Source organism: Hyaena hyaena, unplaced genomic scaffold, assembly GCF_003009895.1.
Source record: "Hyaena hyaena isolate Hyena2069 unplaced genomic scaffold, ASM300989v1 scaffold_603, whole genome shotgun sequence".
Classification (NCBI taxonomy): Eukaryota; Metazoa; Chordata; class Mammalia; order Carnivora; family Hyaenidae; genus Hyaena; species Hyaena hyaena.
This window is the reverse complement of record NW_024081235.1, coordinates 65093-85514: the sequence shown is the minus strand read 5'-3', so window position 1 is coordinate 85514 and position 20422 is coordinate 65093. Positions and strand designations below refer to the sequence as shown.

The 20422-nt window shown below is 56.0% G+C and overlaps 2 protein-coding genes across 11 annotated transcripts in view; both read left to right on the top strand.

Moving 5' to 3' along the window:
* AFDN (afadin, adherens junction formation factor) overlaps positions 1–6959 on the top strand; it is a 143678-nt gene extending 136719 nt beyond the window's left edge. For all 10 annotated transcript variants that reach the window (XM_039257145.1, XM_039257150.1, XM_039257141.1 and 7 more), the window contains 3 exons: positions 757–1042; positions 4144–4228; positions 4958–6959. In XM_039257145.1, the coding sequence (XP_039113076.1) occupies positions 757–1042; positions 4144–4228; positions 4958–5111 (525 nt within the window). In that variant the 3' untranslated portion in view covers positions 5112–6959. The remainder of the gene's footprint in view (positions 1–756; positions 1043–4143; positions 4229–4957) is intronic.
* A 4219-nt stretch (positions 6960–11178) lies between these two features.
* The window catches only part of KIF25 (kinesin family member 25), a 44087-nt gene continuing 34843 nt past the window's right edge, over positions 11179–20422 (top strand). The window contains 2 exon segments of the mRNA XM_039257135.1: positions 11179–11241; positions 19390–19455. The gene's annotated coding sequence lies outside the window, so the exon portion shown is untranslated.

The window sequence follows — 20422 nt, the reverse complement described above, 5'->3', positions numbered from 1 at the left end:
CTGTAGTTTGTGCAGATGTATGTCGGAAAGAAATGTACAGTATGTGTCAAATATACTTGAATATCGTGTTGCTGTTGCTGTTGATGCCTGGCTCTCTCACTTTCTGTCTGTCAGGGAGTGGACACTTTGAAATGTAAACTAAGAACTGCGCAAGCGGGTCCATTAGGTTGTTGCCCTGGGGAAATGAGTGATGTTTTTTTACAGTTTATGGTTTCTGTTAACTTCTCTGAATAACTGGAAATAAACCAGGTGACTTAACTTTCCTTCCGGTGAAGGCAGGGCTGCTCTCTGCACCCCGGGGCTCGGTGAGACCGCGGGCGCGCGGCTGTAGAAAGCCAGCTAGAGCCTGTTTGGGTCTGGTTTTGTCTTTAGAGCCAGCAGTAACGTAACAGGTAAGTCAGCGCCCCGCCAGAGCAGGAGACAGAGACCGAGAGAAGCAGCCGAGAACTAGCGGGGTCTGGAGGAATCACGGAGTGGGGACGGGGTGTCGGGTCGGAAGCCAGAGATTGTACCTGGAGGTCCGTGCATCCCACGCTGCGGCACGGTTTACGGCCACTGACTCCCCAGTGGCGTGCGCGTGTCCGTGCCTGCTGGTGGCTCTGCCCGCTTTTGTCCTAGAATGTTCTGTCGGAACTTTGCTGTCCCCTGGATTCGCGAGCAGTGTGCAGACGGGGTCAGGGGGTGACGCGTCTTTTCGCGCCCCGGGAAGTCCCCTCCTGACCCTGACCTTTGCACTTTTGTGTGTTCGGCCCGCAGAGGCGACAGGAAGAAGGTTATTACAGCCGCCTGGAAGCCGAGAGGCGCAGACAGCACGCGGAGGCCGAGCGCAGGCGGCTGGAGCCGGAGGGGCCAGGCCTGCGCAGACCTCCGCTGCCCCGGGGCTACGAGCCCCCGGCCCCGCCGCCCCCGGCCGCCGCCCCTCCTCCCCCGCCTCAGCGGACCGCCTCCTCCCTGCAGGCCCCGGCCCTGTCCCCAGACCCCCTGTACACCGCCAGGCTCGTTGCGTACCAGGAGGAGGAGGAGGAGGACCGCAGTCTGGCAGGTCAGGACGCGCGCTCCCGCGCCAGCAAGCCCCTCGCGCCCCGGCCGCGCCCGGCCGCCCACGGCCTCTTGCTCTCCAGCTCCCCGCAGCCCCTCTGGGCCGGAGCGGGCCTGCCCCCTCCTCCCCCTCCAAAGCCGCCCGGTTCCCACCACCCCCTCCACTTGAAAGGCAGAGGTAAAGCGTGGGGTCACGGGCTCACCAGTCAAGCCCCCTGTGCCTTCGCGATTGGCGGGGGGGCTCGCGGCCCCCATGGCGGGGGGTGGCTTATTGCCCTGACCAGCGCTCGCTCTGGCCTCTTGAGATCACTTGCTCACTGTCTCTCCTCCGGGTGTGAACGTGCTCAGGGCTGTGGCCCGCCGGGCCCCAGTCCTCGGCTGGCCCGGCCGCTCTCCGCCTCCGCTCTCCGCCTCTTCAGACGACTCTACATTTGCTTGAACGAGAGCTTTCTTGAACCACACGTTTTGGTGTCTGAAGATAAGATAGTCTCAGTCATGGTGTCACGGTCACACACACACGCAGTTTCGTTCTTTAACATGAATAGAACTTGTTTGTTCTGAGTTACGTGCCCTGTGGCGGGGTCACAGAGACGGCTCCTGCTTTCCGTGGTTAGTCTAGGGCGTGGTCCGTGCCACACTGGGGGGATGGCCCTGCCGTCACGCGAGCTGCCTCACGCTGGGGGCTGGGAACCCAGGCCTTGTGACCTCACTCCTCCCTCTAACTGGTCTCTCCTTCCTGCTCCGCGACACTCTGCACATCGCAACCCTAGTCAGACCTCGGCAGGCACACGTGGTCACCTTGAGGTAACGCATCCCATGACATCACTGCCCAGCGTGACAGCGGTCTTGTCTGTGCCGGGACCAGAAGGCCGCCGCAGGCGTGTCCGCAGCCACCAGTGTCCAAGACAGCACTGCAGGGATGTTTAAAATATAACCGAAAGTCGTAAGGAGTCAGACCCCCAAGGCCGTCTTCCCATCTGAGCTTTCTCGGATTTGGCGCTTTTCATGAGCACGAGGGCTCCCAACCCTCAGGCGTGAGGCATGGGGCTCACGATGCCCAAAGAAGGTGAAAAATCAAAGACATGGGCAACGCGGCTTTTCTGGAACATGGGGGTTTTGCCCAGGGTCTTCCCTCCTGCCCTCACGGTGCTCTGGTGCACCTAGAAGTTTCAGCCTCCGGTTCAGGCTGAGCCGCCCAGAAGCCAAAGTTCAGTCTCTGTAAAATCTCTGTCGTCAACACCTAGAAAGTAGGACCTCAAAGACTTTTATGTTATAATAGTCATTTATGAAGGGAGATGCCATCAGTCTCCTTGCACGTGACAAGCTGAACTTTAGATATTTTGTGTCGGGACACGAACAGGTGAGGTCCAGTGACGCGGCGTTGTGGTGAGGCCGCTTTGCCTTTCCCCCAAGAGCCAACACCTTGCACCTAAAAGACCTCACAGGGGCAGGGTCTGTCCTGCGTCTGCCTGCTCGCGCCTCTTTGAAGACTTCCTTCGTAAAGTCCAAGGCTGTCGGTACCCCGTGCAGGGCGCTTCTGACCCCCGCCTCTCCCTCACACGGCCGCACCCCGGGCTCAGCTCGCTCTCCTGTCGTGAGCACTCTGGGGAGGACGTGGACTTGGCTTCTTCCACTGGGCGCCGGGAGGGACAGAATCGGGCTCTGCGTTGGAATGAGTAATGTCCCACTCCGGCGTGGCAGTATACTTAAAAGTGTGCTTTAACTGGAGCTCTTTCAGAACTATTTGAAATATGTGGAATCAATGCGTACATAGTCTGCTGAAAGTAATATTCTGATTAACTTTGAAAACTTGGAAGAATTTATTTTTACCAGTGGAAGAAGCAAGTATCATTCTTGAAACAAAGCTCAAAAGATACGCTTTCTAAAACAAAGAAAATTTAGAGTTAAAGTTGAAAAAAATTCCACTCAGCAGATAGTTCATGCGAAGACCCACTCTGGGTTTCCCGAGGTTACAGATCTGGTCTACTCATCTTTTGAGTCTTTGTGGAGGGAGACTGCCTGTGGTGACTGCTGGGGGCCTTGCTGAGGGACAGGAAAGATGCAGTGCCCAGACGTAACCACACAGTCTGCACAGTATGTCCTGTCCTACAGAAAAGCAAAAATTGATTTTTGTGCAACTTGTCCAGCGTTGAAATACTGTAATAATTTTGCCGTTTATCTAATCCGATGTGCGGTGCCGTCAGCGTTTGCTGAGTATTTTGAGCATCATGCTCCAGCTCGCGTCCCCATAAGCAAAAGGTTCTTCAAACGTGACGTTTCTTTCTGCGGGTGTGATGAGAGCGTACATTAGTGCTGACACAGTGCATTACACTTCTAACGCCTCACCTCAGCAGTGGTGATATTATGTTTGGATGCACTTAAAATTTTTCTCTGCATCATCTCTTGACTGTCACCAACCCTGTAGAGTAGATAGGGCGGCGGTGCTGTCCCTGGACTGATTGGGTCCATCACCTCTGGCTGGGCCACGTGCAGGCAGAGCCGAGGACACGGGCCGAGTGCCCCACGGGCTCGCTCACTCCGGACATGTTGCTGCCTTGGGGTGTGTTTTGAGTGAGTTCATATCTGCAGCATTTATATCAGATGCGAGAGATTTTGGTGGCTCGTTTGAAAAGTTCTGTTTTACTAATGACAGCCTTGTGTGTAGGAAAACATCCAGTAGCTGTCCTGAAGAGACCCTTCAGTCACGTGATTCCTGGCATGGTTATTTGCCCTCCATCATTTTGTAAGGATGCAAAGCCAGGCGTGAGGCCTGGCTGACCCCTCCCCCCGTCAGCCCACCTTCTGAGTTCATGGTATCCGTGCATCTTGTCTGCTTTAACGTTGTGGCCGCTGCCAGCCCAGCGCTGTGCTGTCACAGCGCCTGTGGGGCGGCGATCGGGTGATGTGGCCGCTGAGAGGCGCACGCTGCGGGCTGAGGCCTCTCTCGTCCGTTTGAAGAGCCTTTTGCTTTTTATTCAGTGACGGCTTTTCCTTTTTATTCAGTGACGGCATCTCAGTCTTCTGTGGGCACTGCATCTCGATCATGGGCAAAGGTTTGGAGAGCATTCGGGTACTTTAACTTTGACTTTTTCTTTTATGGAAAAGGACCAAACTCCTCCGTGGGATCTGCCGGGGCAGTTGTCGGTGCCCGGGATGGCTGCTGGGATCCGAGAGAGAGGCTGGCGAAAAGGTATTGACAGCCGAGAGCCGCTTTGCAGAAGGAGCGCTTCCTCCCCCACATTGTTCTTGTATGAGGCTGGGTCGAAAGTTCAGGGACTTCATGATCAACCCAGACGCCTCTCCCAGTACACAAGGGTGCGAGCATGTCAGTTGCTTCGTTTTGCGTTGCTCGTGGAATTCTGTTTGGGCATGGTGTAGGTACCAGGCTTCCTAGTCTAGAACTTTCTAGGACTTCAGAAGCTGTGGAGGCACTGCCATTTGCTTCCTCCGCAGTGTCCAGAAGGCACGAGACATGAACAGGCTCAGTATCTCGGCCGAGCGCCCTCCCCGGGTAGTAGAAACAAACTCGCCCAGACAGAGAAACTGATGGAGAAAATGGTCAGTGGCTTCCTATAGCTCGTCGTTAACTTAGCTATACTGACAGGTGCCTCGCAGGTACGTGCAGGGCTCATTAAGATTATGTGCTTTTAAACTGCCCTCTTGAGATCAGCTCGGCTGCTAAGAGCCCTCTGCCTGCCAGAGCTGGGGCCCCAGTGTCCTGAGAGTCGGGTCTGCCTGGAGAAAGTGAACACCTCCGCCCTCTGCGGCGCCCGCTGCAGCCCCGGTGACTGTATCTCCAGGAAGGGTCTCGGCGGGGGGTGACAGAGAACTGAACTGAGTTGCCCAGTATGTAAAGTTACCTAATTGTTGACAAGTTATTTCCATCTTGACCAATGTCTTGCATTTCCCTCTGATGCAGCCACGATGCAGATTTACCTGGAAATTCCGGAGCCCCTGAGAACTTGACCTTCAAAGAGCGCCAGCGGCTGTTCTCACAAGGTCAAGATGTGTCCAATAAAGTGAAAGCCTCTCGTAAATTAACAGAACTGGAAAACGAACTGAACACCAAGTGAGACCAGGAAACGGCGCCCGTGCTTCGCCCAGCGTGCTGCCTGCGCGGCTTTGGAGGGTGGGCTCAGCGCGGCTTTGGAGGGTGGGCTCAGAGCAGAGAAGGCGGCGGCATTTCTGCGTCCCAGGAGGGCTGTCTGGAAGCTGAGTGGGATTTACAGATAATCCCGGTCCAAGAAGCTCTTTTGTTTTACCGAGAGATTATCATTTATACAATGTAAACACTGTCTGATTTCCTAATTCTCTGACTCACCTGAAGATATGTGTTTTGTCTCTTTTCCCAGAGTCTGAGTTAGAAACGGGGAGCTGGCAGGGCAGGTGAGGGCAGTGGGACGTCTTCCCTGCTGGCCCCAGGGGGCGCGGAGAGGCCGCGTTCATCCCGTGTCACAGCCTGGACCGTAAGGATGGACGGGGAGCGGCCTGAGCCCCCAGGCCCTGTTTGCACTGTTCGGTGGTGACCGCAGGCGCGCCGCAGGGGGGCACGCACGGAGGACGCCCCACGCGTTTCGTCCAGCGCACGCGTGGGCCGGCCTCACTCGCCTTGCGTGTGGAGCCCAGACGCGGCCCGGACCCACGCGTCCTGGGATGGAGGTGGTGCCCGCCCGAGGCCCTGCCCCCTCCTTCTGCACGGGGACGGCCCTCCCAGCATATTCTAAATAGTTGATTTTTAAACATTCTCCAAAAAGGAAATTCTGAGGGTTTGAACTTAGGATATTTTATTTTTATAAATGCCAGGTTATTGTTAGGCTAATAAATCATTGGTGATTTTGAAGATGGCAGTCACGCTAGGAAGTTAAAATTTCAGATATCGAGGGGAATCTGTGAAAGGGTCTGCTTCACTGGGCGGCATCCGTGTGGATAGAAACACAGATCGGGGGGTGGGGGGCTGGAGGGGGTCAGGAGTGACCTTTGAGCACAACCGTTGCTCAGAAATTTTAAATTTGGAGAGGAAAGAGTGACACCCATGTCCTGTCTGGGAAAGAAGGTTCAATGATGTGGCTTCTGTGATTTAAATACTGTTAAGAGTGACTTGTGTGACGGTCGAAACTGGTTTTTCACATCTGATAGTTACTGAACTTTGATCTGATTACTGTGACCAGCGTCATTTCTTCAGCTGTGAGCACACGGCCGGTGCGGAGGTTTCTGCTGTGTGATGTGAGAGTGCTAAACTATGTGGGGGCTGCGAGCGAAGCTTCTTTTTGACAAGTCCCTGCTATGGGATCTTGAGGGTTTCCTGCTCCAGATTGTTCTTAGAAACACGTCTGTCAGGAGAACATGCACACTTCCAAACAGCAGAGGGAGAGCCTTTGTAGCCTTAGCCATCGCTGTCATGAGCGCTGTAGGGCAAGCCCTTGCGGCGCAGGTGTAACTGTCTTTCATGTCCGTCCGGGTTCTTACCTGGACGTGTGCTGTCACCGCTGCCCGCGTTGAAGGGGGTGACCGGGTGGTCTGTGCTCACGAAGCCCGCACTCGCTCTGCAGCACAGGGGACACAGGCCTCCCAGAGAGCTCGAGAACACCGGCCGCCTCACAGGGACGAGGTCACACTTTGTGTCACGGAGCAGACACCGAGGCCGCTGTCCCGGTATCTGTAGAAGGACAGACACACCTCAGTACACGCACATGCGTGTAAGTGCTCACATGCAGGGGCGGGCGCGCGCGCGCGTGCGTGCGTGAGTGGTTGTAAAGCTGGAAATGGGCGGGTTTGGCCGCCCGTGGTGACGAGGCCACATGTGACCCGTGCTTCTCATGACTGTGCTTCGCTGTGGAGACACCAGATCTGCTGTACTTCCCATTTCTACTGTAGCTCATTTGCAATCTATTTTTAATAAACTTTGTATCTATTTAAAAGCACATTTATTACTGGAGTCGTGCGGGCAAAGGTCATATTTGTAACCTCCGCCTCCACCTCCCGTCTCCTACCTGCGCATTCCCTCATTAACCGGTCAGCGAGTGTCATTCATTCCTGGCTGCGGCGGGGTTTCCGGTGTGTGGGGAAGTGCTTTGTCCCCATCACGCAGACTCTGACAGACTGCAGGCCGCCCGACGGCTGTCCCCCGCCTCACCCAGCCCGTGGGCAGACCCAGGCCCCGCGGTGCTCAGTGAGCCGTGTGGACCGGGGCGAGGACCCGCCTGGGTGGGCTCCGGGAGGGGGCGTGGTCACCCCGCCCCCGCCCGCCCGCCGGTGCTCCCGCCTCTGTGGCCCCAGGGCAGGCGGGCTGGCCAGAGGGGGAGCCGCAGGGCCTGGGCCGCAGGAAGGGCTCCCGCAGAAACCCGCCGTGATCTCGGTAGTGCCGCTGCCGACGTGTCGGAGCGCCAGCGGCGGCTTGCAGTATGTCAGTGCCCAGAAAGGTGCTCTGAGGCTTGAGGGGATGGACACACAGCTGGTCTCCGGACCACCAGGTGTCGCTCCTCGCAGAGGGAACGATTGTCACCTGCACCGCATGGGGTTCCGGGAGGGGCTGCGGAAGAGGAAGCCTCTGCTCCACTGTTGGGAGATGGACTGGAGAGACCGGCTTGGACTTCTGGGGACACGCGGGGCTGCAGCCAGGTCTCAGGGCCCCACTTCCACTCAGGAGGGGCTCGCACAGGGAACAGAGGCCAAGTGACCGGTCTCAGGACAGTACTCAGTGTGGTTTATTCAGTCGCGGCGCCCCAAAAGGTGTGCCTTCAGCTCCAAATCGGGATTTTAAACACCTGCGTCTTACACGGTTTATTCCACAAATCTAAGCCACGAGTGCCTGCCACAAGCCAGTCGCTGTGACACTGGCTGCAAGTGTCCCCAGCAGATGCAGGAAGACAGCTCACGGTTTGTCCACAGGAGGTGGACAGGGCACTCAGAGGGCTTGGCCGGGACCCGGGCCAGCTGGTGGTGGCGGGCCTTTGGAGTGAAGGACCTTCGCTCTTGAGAGAAAGGACTGTTCGCCGGAGGAGGACCCCGGGGCGGAAAGGCTGCAGGCAGATACCGGGTAGGAGACGGGGCCGCGGGCCAGCGGGCGCCAGGAGGTGGGTCTGAAGCACAGAAAGAAGACCTGCGGTCTCCACGCAGCTTCCCCGCAGGCCTCCAAGGGAGGCTTGGTCGCATGCGGAGAAAGCACAGGAAGGTCCTGTGGGCGCTGAGGGGCACGCAGCACTTGCCAGCAGTAGCCCAGCCGTGGGGCCCCAGCAGGGCCTGGGGGTGGGGTGCAGGGTAGATCACAGAGGTGCCCAAAGACGAGGCAGGAACCCATACCGATGGCCTCAAACAAGAAACTAGAATGGTGACTTTCAGGTCATATGTTTGTTTGCTGGATTAAACCTTATTTTTTCCTGCTCTCTTAAGCCTTATGTTTTATTCTTTTATGGAGAGGACAGGAACAAATGGCTAAGTCTGAATTGGGGACAGTGGGTCCAACTTCACCTTGGAATTTTTAAAAACAACATAAAACTAGCACAAACAACAGGAGATGTGGAAGACAGTGGGTTAATTGCACAGCTCTGTAGAAGCCCTGCCTCCCCAAGCTCCCCCTTGGGGACAGGCCACCGGCTAGCAGACCGAGGACACAGACACGTTCTGACAGGCTCGGGGTCAGGGCCCCTTGGTGGCTGTCCACGTTCCAAGTGTGCTTGCCGGGTCCCCGAGATCCCTCCGGCGGCCCTGGACACAGTTCCAGATACTCGGGCTCTCCGGATGCAAAGCGTGACGCGTTTAAAGACACCTGCCTCTCCTCTCGGTGATCTGGGATGTGTCTGCTCATGCTTTCACCTTGTTTTGTGATCTTAAATGTAGTGAAAGTCATGGCTCAAAGACGACCGGCTCTGCCGCCTGCTTCCGCCAACAAGGTCGCTCAGGACGCTCTCGGAAAGAGTTCGTCTCCATTGGCTACAGAAACATCGTGGGATGCAGGCAGCGGTAGAAAATGAGTCTGAAGGGCGAGGTGACCGCCAGTGGCGGAAACGCACAGGGGGCTCCCCAGCGCACGGCTCCGGCCACCAGAGCAGGGACCAGCGCCGGCTTGTCCCGTGCCCCTGACCGAGGTGGCACCGGTGGTGTCCACGGGCCTCTGGTGGCCTCGAGGCAGAGCACACGGTGGCCCCCAGCCAGGCTGCCTGGGAATCGGATGGGAGACCGTTGGTGGCCCCGTCGGGCTGGTGGTAAAGGAGCTCCCCAGCTGGACGGCGCTCAAATGCCCTACTCAGGCACCGTTGCGACTCAGGCCAGGGGGCCCGGGGTGCACCGTCCCTGGAGACAGCGCGTGGGGACTGGGTTCTGGCTGCGGGAAGGTGCCCCCGACGAGAGCTGCAGGGACCCCAGCGGAAGGGCGCGAGGAGCATCGGTCAGCAAGGCCGGGACACATTCGCAAGTCGTGCCACGCCACCTGTCACCGTGTCCTGCCGCCTGCACCTCTCCTGAGTCGTGGGCTCTGGGACCCAAAGTGGAGTCGTCTCCCCGTCACTGCGGTTTCTGCTCGGAGTAGGATCGCTGTGTCCCGTGTGCCCGGCACACACACGTGTCGTACGTGGTGCGCCACGTGCGCGTTGCATGGGTGCTGACAGTTGGCAGCCTGGTGGCCTAACCGGCGCCCAGGAGAGAAGAGAAGCCTCGCGCCATATCCGACCAGCACGTTTGCTGCTGTGACCCCAGCCCGGGGGTCTGCCTCTTACTCGTTCATCAGGCGTAGGCAGCCTGTTCCCGTCGTGTGCTGGGGGAGGGCGCGGCTCGTGCACAGCATCCCCCTCGCCACTGCCTGTTCTCTCTGATGCAGCCGTTCAGCCGGCAGGGAATTGGCCTGAGTTCCTAAACGTGCCAGACGCTGCAGGTGCTGCGGGCGCGGCAGCCGTCTGTGGAGCTCCGGATCTGCCCTGGGGACGGTGGCCCCACCGCCTGCTCCGGGGAACCACGCCGAGGGCGACGCGCCGGTGGGAGGAGGACGTGGGCCCCAGTCCGTGTGGGGTGGTTTTGACCTGGACAGCGTCCTGAGGGCCGCAGAGGCGGGGCGTGGGAGTGTGCACAGCAGGGAGTCCGCTGACCTGGGGGCCGCGTGGGCGGGGCAGGGAGGGGGCAGGGACACAAGGCAGGCAGGGGTGCATCCACCATCCTGAGCTCCTGGTTTTTATGCTGATGGAGAAGCCGAGGGGAGGGAGTGTCCGACTGGCATGTCACCATGTAGGTCCACGGGCTGGTGCCATCACTATGCTGAGCCCAGGAGGACTTGTCCGTGATGGCATGTGGGGCGACAGGAGGAGTGGATGCCAAGGTGTGGGTCCCCGTGGCAGAGGGATGCAGATGCTCCAGGGGTCGGCCAGGGTGGGGGCCACGGGGGTGAGCGTGGGGCGGCCCCTGGGCAGTGCCAGTGGGCAGTGGGGCCTGCAAGTCAGGAACTCGGGAGCAAGCTGGACGCAGAGTGAGGGCAGCATCAGGGTACAGATGGCAGAGGAGACAAGCACCATCAGATGGAGGGGCACCAAGAGCCAAGTGAGTATTTCAGGAAGCACGGAGACCAGCTGTGCGGGGACCACTGGACGGGCATGTGGCTGTCCTCTGCCACCCTCCCAGGGCGCAGGGCCCCTGCGGAGCACTGCAGGAGTCGGGGTAGGGAGGGCGGCCTGGCAGAGGAGGGGCGGGTCGGGGCAGGGCTGCCGAAGAGCAGGGGAGGGCTTGGCCTGGAGGCCCCTGCCCCGCCACAGGTGGTGCGCCTGCACCAGCACCTGCGCTGCGGCTTCACCCCTGGGCGCTCCCCCTGCCCCTGGGGCCTGGCCCGGCGCTGCCCCCCCCCCCCCACCAGCTGTCCGGGGCCCGGAGGGGCGCCCGCTGGCCTCTTCTGGCGCTTGTCCCCTGGCTCCTGCTCCCAGGGGACTCCAGAGGTCCTCAGCGGACGTAAAATTAAGGGACCAACGGTAAGGTCCCACCCAGAGGCTGTAATTTACTTGGGGTTTGGAACCCCCACAATATTCAGTGAACAGCCCTCAAATGTAGCTGCTCCCCTCCCCCACCCCTCTCCCATGACCCCGTCGCCATGGAAACCAAGCGCGCAAACGCCTGTGCACGCGCAGCAGGTGGTCTGGGCTGGGCCTGGCGATGCCGGCGGCCGCGCAGGGCTGACGCTGGGGGCGCTTCTGGGAGCAGCGGGCCAAGCAGCTGCAGCGGCAGGTGCAGGTGAGCAGGGCCAGGTGTGCGCAGCTGCGGCCCCGCCCCCTCCCGCCCCTGAGCCTTGGGGTCGGGCCAGCAAGGGACAGGGGGTGACAGCGCCCTAAGACCCCTGGGGCAGAGGCGCCTGTCATCTCCCACCATCCGCTCAGTAGGGTGCGAGGTCCGGGTCTGCTCTCCCCGTGGGGCCCCAACCCCGCCCCCATCTCCCCGCGCGCCCCACCCACACCTGAGGCCTCACGGCCCCCTCTCACCGCGGCGCCCCTCCCGTGACTTGTTGAATGTCTACTATCTACTGTGCTAAATTCAGTGGCTAAGCGACCACACATGTAACCTTTCTGTTCCCTGCTCTCTTGGAGTATCGGTGGAATAAAGAAGGAAAATAGTCACAAAATAAATGTAAACCACCAAAGTGGACCCAGAATGCTCCTGCGGAGGGGACGTACCCAGTCCTATAGGGGCTTATAATGCAACCCCGGCCGGGTGTGGGAGTCAGGGCTGTCCCCGCGAGCCGAGGTGGAGCGGGGTTCTCCTGGGCCGGAGACCGCCATCTGGCAGAGTGTCGAGGGTTAAGGACGGCGCTGTCCCCCAAGAGGAACGGCCTTGCGATGGCGAGTGATGGCGGGGCTGGCATCGGGGAAACCGGGGAGCGCTCGCAGGGGCAGCTGCTGCTTGGGGCAGAAGCGGAGGCGGTGGCCTGTGCAGCAGGGAGCAGGGGGGGCGGCGGAGCAGCGCCCGCAGGGCCAGGATGCTCTTTATCTTGAGGGCCAGGGAAGGCTATCGAAGAGATTTTAAAGGAGAGAAGAAGCGGTTAGATCCGTATTTTGAATATGTCGCTAGTAGCAAGGGGTCCAGAAGGGCGAGCATGAAGGTGTAGGGCCGAGTGAGTCGTGGCAGGGCAGGACCCCTGGATGCCTGGATGCCGAGGCGAGGGTGTGTGTGACCCACTCCCGGAAAGACCAGCAAACCTGGGAAGCATCACAGAGAAATGGTTCAAAGCCCCTGGAAGTTGCCCAAACAGCATACAGCAAATGAAGAAACATTTTATTCAAGAAAAAAAAAACCTCCATAAGAACAGTCCGAGTCTGCGGCCCTCTGCCTCACGCCACCCAGGCTCTGCAGCCAGAAGGTCCCCTCTGGGCGTGTGTGGCTGAGAAGATGGGGCCCCGCCTCCCCTCAGCTTTGGGCCACAGCTCACCGTTTTTCACCAGTTTGGACAGGCCCCCAGCACAGAGTCGAGGACGCTAAATGCCTAGCTGACTGCGGCAGAGGCCGGGGACCCCTTCCTTCACCCAGCCTCCACTCACGTAATAGAGGCCTTACCCCGGAACAGAGGCGGGGGGTCCTGGGGTCCAGTTGCTCTTCCCCAGCTTGATCAGCACCAGGGTTTCATCGTGAAAGAGCAAGCCACGAGCTCAGAGGCCACAGGCCTGCCAGGTGCCCAGAGATTTTGCTCAAGGCAAGAGGCAGCCCAGAAGAGAGAGCTCTGAAGCTCTTCCCACAGGAATGGGCTTCGTCTGAAACTCTCCGGTGAGGCTCAGAAGCGAGAACTCTTCTTAAATAAGAGCACTTATGAGTCGGCTTGGGCGCCGTAACAAAGCGCCACGCACCATGTGGTTTAAACCATGTATTTAAACCATGTGGTTTAAATACGCTCCTCACGGTCCCGGAGACCGCGAGTCCTAGAGCAAGGTGTTGGCGCTGGTGTCCCCTGAGGCCCCTCCCCTTGGCTTGTGGTGTGCTCACATGGTCTTTCCTGTGTGTGTGGGTATCCCCACAGTACCTCTCTGTGCCCTAATATTCTCTTAGGAGGACCCCAGTCACATTGGATTAGAGCCCGTGCTGATGGTCTCATTTTAACTTAAGCACTTCTTTAAAGGCCCTGTCTCCAGATACAGTCACACACTGAGGTCCTGGGCTTGGGACTCCGACATGTGAATTTGTGGGGAGCACAGCCCATAACAAGCAGCAAGCTAACAGACCACCTAGTTCACGGGAGGCTAAGAAGAGCCTGCGGTTAAGACAGATCTCTCAGAAGGGCTTCCCAAAGTGTCCCTGCCCCAGTTTAATTGGGGCAGACAGTGGAGAAATTCATGCCTGACGCCATTGTTGAAAACAGTCAAGCAATCAGTCAGTAATTAGTCGGACTCAAAGGAGGCAGATTAGCAGAGAGATCAGGGAGAGACATTAACACACGGACCCCTGCTTACAACTGTGGTCTCTCCAGTGCTCCAGGGCCGTGTGCATGCCCGGGCCTGTGTCCTTCTAGGAGCTCACCAAGGCTTCCCACTGAGGGGGAAACAGACTTCCCTAGAGGAGCCCAACTGAGTCACTCAACAAAGCACACAAACAGCAACAAGAACAAACTGCAGATGGGGGAAAGGCATCACTAGCTAAAGTTTCTACCATATGTTTCTTAAAATGTCCAGTTTTCAACAACAACAAAAAGATAAGATGTGAAAAAAAAACAGGGAAGAGAGACTTATCCACGAGGGGAAACAGACAAGAACCACCATTGGAAAGCCTGACATTGGAATTAATAAGACTTCAAAGCAGTCATTGCGTAAACATAAAAATATGTTCAAGGGACTAAAGGAACCCACATTACAGAAGTAAAGGAAAATATACTTTCTCATCAGATAGAAAATATCAATAAAGGGATAGAAATAACTTATTTAAAAAAATGTAACCCTGGAGTTGAAAGTAGCTGATATGAGGACATTCCCCAGAGGACTCAAGAGTAGATTTGAATGGACAAAAAAAAAAAAAAAAGAATCAGCAAACTTTTAGCTTGGTACAAATTATGTAATCCTAAGAACAAAGGGAAAAATGGGAGGAAGGAATATGATTGGAACCTGTAGATGCGAAGCCTGTAGGCACACCAACATATACACGTCATGGGAACGCCAGCAGGGAAGAGTGAGGAAACACAAGAAATATTCAAAGAAATAATTGCTCAAGCTCCCCAAATGTGTTGAAATTCAGCACACATAGAAGGAGCTTTCAGAACTCCAATTAGGATAAATACAAAGAGATCCACACCCACATGCCTCATAATAAAATTACTGAAAGAGAAGGGAGGGAAGTCAGGGAAGTCAGTCAAGTCAGTCCATGAGCAGACTCTCATCAGCAACAGGGGCTGTGGGTGACCTGGGTGACGTGGGTGAAGCGCTCAAACGGCTGAAAGACAAATCCTGTCAACTAGAAATATTATACCCAGCAAAACTGTTTTGGAAATGAAGGCAAAATAAAAGCTTTCCAAGATAAACAAAGTTGGAGAAAATTTGTTGCTAGAAGGCTTGCCTTATTACGCGACACTAAAGGAAGTTCCTCAGGCTGAAAGCAAGGGCCCCCTCCCCCACAGAAACACAAATCCACAAAGAACGTCAGCAAAGACAGTCACATAAGTATAAAAGACAGGGTAAAGGTGTATGTTTCTTCTTTGTTTCCTTCACTGATTTAAAAAGCAATTGTGTAAAACAGTAGATGTGTAATCGTGCCATTGACACTATAACATATAGACATGTCATATATTTGACAAAAGTGGCACAAAGGAGGTGGGTGGGGACAGTTTTCCTGGAGTAGGACAATGACACCAGGCGGTAGTTTGAATCCACAGGACCGAGTGTGCCCGGTGTTTCATCACGGTGAAGAAGGCCAACAACGCAAACCCTGCAAGTCCCTTCTCTCCTCAGCTTCTCTAATGAACATGAGGTTACGTAAAGCAGCAAACATAGCACTGGACTGTGGCATCTGTGACGTGTATGGATGTGACATGTGATGGTACCAACGCAACAGACGGAACAGGAGAGTCTGGCTGTAGCAGGAATGTTTCTGTGTCTCACTGGACTCTGACTATCCGTGTGAAGTGGGCTCTTCCAGGTTCAAAGTGTAGGGTGGGCTTTCGAGCAACCACTTAGAAAATTATTCAGAAACTCATGGAAAATGTCATTGAAGAAATTAAAATTTTATACTAGAAAATATCCACTCAATGCAGAAAAGGGCAGTAAAGGAACAAACAAGACACGAGGCACATAGAAAACGAACAAGAGAGGTGTCGGGCGCAAACCCACATCAGCGGCATTAAATGTGAGTGGACAAGCCATCAGTCAAAAGGCAGGTTCTGTCCGACTGGGTAAGAAGTGAACTCCAACTACATGCTGTCTGTCTACAGGGGACACGTTTTACTTTCAAAGATACAAATAGCTTATAAGCAAAAGGATAGAGAAAGAAACATCACGCCACCATCAACTACAAGAAGACTGAGTGACTGTACTTACATCAGACAAAATAGACCCTCAGATGACATAAATGTCACTACAGATAAAGACGGACATTTGATAATGACAGAAGTGTCACTCCATCGGACAGATGGGAGAAGTGTAAGTGCACCTAACAACGTGGCCCTGAAATTGACAGATTGAAGACAGAAATTGGCCGTTCAACATTAATAGCCGCAGACACCAACCCTCCCCTTTCAGTAATGAACAAACTGGACAGAGGACCGGCCAGGAGACAGACAACTTGACCAACACCATTGAACCAACGTCCACAGAACAGCCCGCCTGTACGCAGGAGGACACGCGATCTTCTCAAGTGCACGCGGCACACACTCTCTGGGTTAGACAATGTGCTGGGCCACAGCGGAGGCCTGACTGCATGTAAAAGAATAAAGATCATATAAAGTAGTTCTCCAGTTATGATAGAGGGAAGGTAGAAATTAGTAACAAAAATAAATTTTGGAAATTCACAAATATGTAAAAATTAAACAAGATATTTTTAAATTTCAGTAGATCAGCGAAGAAATCACAAAGGAGGTCAGGGAACATTTGGGGAGGAATGAAGATGAAGACACCACACAGCAAAGTTTGGGGGATGCAACCAAAGCAACGCCTGGAGGAACAGTCGTGGGTGTAAAAACCTACATTAAAGCTCTCCAGTCAACGCCCTAAACATCCAGTTCAGAACACTGAGGAAGCAATACCGAACTCCAGCAGAAGGAAGCCACAATAAAGATCAGAGCAGAAATAAGTGAAACAGCGCGTGGAAAAACTATACAGAAAATCAACAGAACCAGAAGCTGGCTCTTTGGAAAGATGAACAAAATTGATAGACCCCTAGTATGACTGACTGAAAAGAAGACTCAAATTAACAAAATCAAGAATCAAGGAGAAGGCATCGCAACTTCACAGAAATAAAAAGGAAGGCAGGAACATGCTGTGAAAGGCACTGCTGACGAGTTAGCCTGGGTGAGTCAGTCAAATTCCCGCAGAGTCACAGATCACCAAAACCGAGTCAAGAACTAGAGGATGCGAACACAAGGAGAATCCATGCTGACGCTAAAGTAGGAATCCTAAATCTCACAAAGTAACACCCAGTCCCAGATGGCTTCCCTGGTGAATTGTAGCAAACATGTAAAGACAAATGAACACCAGTCCCCTGAAAACTCTTTGGAAGAATAGAAGGAAGGGACCACTTCCTCTCCCATGGCGCCCATCCTGCCCTGATGTCGGAACTGCAGGCAAAGCTCACAAGAACACTACAGAGCAGTATCTCTTACGGACGTAGATGTAAACATCTTCAAAAATTACCGGCAAATTGCATCCAGCGGTATATGGAAAGGGCACACACCCTGAGCAAGTGGGAGTCATCCCAGGGATACTCCAGCGTTCCCCGGCCAGTTAACGTCACGGACTGAATCAATAGAAGACAGGACACACCCCATGATCATTTCGATAGGTCCATAAACATGCTTTTGACGAAATATCACTCCACGGTAAAAACACTCAACCAGCTCCTCAACCTGATAAGCGATGTCCTCAAAACCCCTGCTGACCCTTAACATGAAAGGAGCAAGAGAGACACATCCATTCTTGCCCATTCACTGCCCCCCAAGGGGTGCTAGTCAGGGCAGTTAGGTGAGACAACAAAAGGAAAATGGGTCTGTACCAGAAAGGAGGAAATAAGGCTGTTTCTACGTACAGATGACATGATCTCATATATAGGAAATGCTAAGGAATCCATCAAAAAAAAAAAAAAAAAGACTACTGGCACTGAGTGATTGCAGCAAGATTGAAGGACACAACATCCTTATGCAAACGTCAGTTGTATTTCTGTTTCATAGCAATGAAAAAACAAAAATGAAATTGAGACAACAGCTCCACTTACAAGATCGTCAAAGATAATAAAATGCTTTGAAAGAAATGTAACCCAAGAGTTGCAAGGCTTGCACATGACGCACAAGGCTTGAAAATGATGGTCAACATCATTAGCGATCAGGGCAACGCAGGTCAAACAGCGATCATGCACCCAGGTGGCTGTGATCAAAGAGACAGATGGAAGTATCTTGAGGGTGTAGAACCCTTGGAATTCTCACACTCCGCTGGCGGGACTGCAGGGAAGACCGTCGGGGCGTCCCTCGGCAGGCTGCCCGGTTCCGGTCCTAGGCATACACCCACCCAGGCGAAGGGGCCCCGTGTGTCCGCACAGAGCGCTTGTTCAGGAATGCCGCAGCAGCACCGTTCCCAACAGCAGAAGTGCAAACAACCCAGACGCCCTTCAGGTGATGCTGGGTGGGTAAGTGCCGTCTGGCTACAGGATAGATTATTGTCGGGCGCTAAGAAGACACGAAATTGTGAAATTCTGAAATTCCCGTGAAAGCGCCCGAGGGACTACGCCCGAGGGACTACCCTCAGATGATTCTGGTGATACAGTGTCCAGAACTGGCAAACCCGTAGAGACAGAAAGTGGATTCATGCTTTCCTGGAGCTGGGTGGGGGGTACTTAGGGAGTGATGTGGTTTTTTTCTGGGGTAACAGAAATATCCTGAAATGAGCTTTGGCGATGTGGCACAATGTGAGCATGCCAGAGGCCACGGAGGTGTGCACGTCAGGCGGGTGGCCCGCACGGAAGGGACTTACGTCTCCATAAAGCTGCATCGGGCGGCATCTTCGCATCGAGTGGACGTTCACGGAAACACCCAACAGGCTTCCTTCAAGAGACAGAGTCAAGTGAGCCTGTAACACAAGGTCTAGACGACGCCCGGCTCCCGGGTTTTATAACCTGTCACGAAGAGACTGTCCTAAACCGGCCACAGCTCTCCGTGGGCTGCGAGTCAGCCGGCTTGGGGAGGGCCCCCCACAGAAAGCTCCGGGCAGTGAGCCGCCTCCCCGGCCCCCTCGCTCTCCCGCCCACCCAGGCCTCCAGCTTCCCCAGCGCCCGCTGGAAACAGCTGGTACTGAAACACCTCTGCTTGAAACCCCGCAGGCAAGACACGCCTCTTCCCTGTCTGCCCTCCCCCCAGCCCCGCGCCCTCCCCGGCCCCTCGCCGGCCCCTCCTCGGGCGTCACCTTCCCTCTCTGCCCCTCAGCCTACCAGACTCATTGCCGCCTGCGGGCCTTCGCACAGCCTTTCCCCTTGGCCCTGGGTTTCCTCGCTGGCCCTCCTCCCCCTCTCTGAACCCACGTCGCTGTTTTAGCTGTGACGTGGCTGCACCCCTCCCCCCACCCCGCCTGCTCACTTGCCCCACACACTGGCTCTCCCACGTCTCCGCAGTCAGATGGGAGTGCCACGGCCGATGAGTTCACTGCTGCGTCCACAGCACCCAGACACGTGGCTGGCACGTGACCGACTTCTAATGTATCTTTACATAAATGAATTAATAAAGGGAAAGAGGGGCACCCGGCTGGCTCAGCGGGTAGAGCGTGTGACTTGATCTCAGGGTCATGAGTTCAAACCCCACATCGGACGTGGAGCCTACTGAAAAAAAAATAATTGAAAGAAAAGCTGATTTGGGTGAGCGGTGCCTTCCGGATTTGAACGTGCATATGGGTCACCTGGAGCTCTTGTTAAATGGATTTAACAAGACCCTGATGGACTTGGCGGGGGGTGGGGGGCGGTTAACAGCCTGACTGAGGAACGATGTATGTGCCATAATGCAGGATTCCGTGCCCCCAGCGAGCTCCCGGCTGCTGGGGACCACGCTTGCACACTTGGAGTGGGAGCCATAGCCACGGGGCGAGGGGCCCTCACTCCAGCCCCACCCCCAGCTCTTCCCCAGGGCGGTGCCGGCTTCCTTCCCAGACCGTCCGCAGCACCAGGTGCCCGCAGAACCATCATCTACACTCATAATGTCCCCGTTTTGGTCCTTGGTTTTAGGCCAGAGACGAGCGGATAGTTGATCTGGAAACGGAAAATGCAGGTCTTCGCCTGAGGCTGGCGCAGGTAACAGCCGCCCGCGCCCTGCGGTGCCGAGGGCTCGGGGACCGCCGTCCGGGCCTCCCCTTTCCTGGAGGGGGAGCTGGTGGGACCCTCTCCCCCCGGGGCTGCACGCGGTTTAACTCCCGCTTCCCTGCGAGCTCTCGAGCGTTTAGTGAGCAATAAGCTAACGGCCCGTGTGCTTTCGCCAGGTGGGACGCACGGACAGTAACTTCACCCGGTGATGTGTGTGGTAGCGTCGTGACACCCCCTTGCCTGCACCCCGAAGCCCTGGCCCTGTCCCCGTCCCCTGCCGCATCCCAGACCCACCCTGCTTTCCGGGATAGTCACCTGCGTGACTGCCCAGACCGCGCGCCCCTCAAAGGCGCCTCTGCCTGTTTTGCTGCAGGGTTGCTCCCGGCAGGGAAGACACAGCACGCAGAGCATTCGGGGCCTCTGTCCACGCTGTCCTCAGCGCGCCGCTGCGGCCTTGGGGGGCCCCGGGCAGGCCCCGTGTGCCGCCCCAGCCCTTGTCAGAGGAGGAGAGCCGTGAGGAGGAGTGGGGACATTTGCAGACGGTGACAGCCACAGCCAGGGCGCCGGGGCCGCAGGAGAGGCGGGAGGACCCACCGGAGCCCCTCGCGGGATCCGGGCCTCCAGGACCGAGAGGGGATGCGTGTCTGTCATCTTCGGCCTGCCGTTGGTGGCGATTTGTCACAGAGGCAAGTTTAGAAAACCAACTTGTGAATTCCGACCCCTTCGAGTTCTCCCTGGGCTCAGGCGGAATCAGGTCCCAGACTCTCCATGCTCCCTGAACAACCGTGTCAAGATCCACCGGACAGAAATGCGTTGCCTAAACTGTACATTTGTTTGCGGCTGCTCCTACTGCCTCTGAAGCGAAGGATTCATTTATTTGTCCCTGGCACCGGCCACACCTGCGCATGCGAGCCGTCCTGGCAGCCAGCAGCCTGAGCCTGCGCCCCCAGGAGCCGCG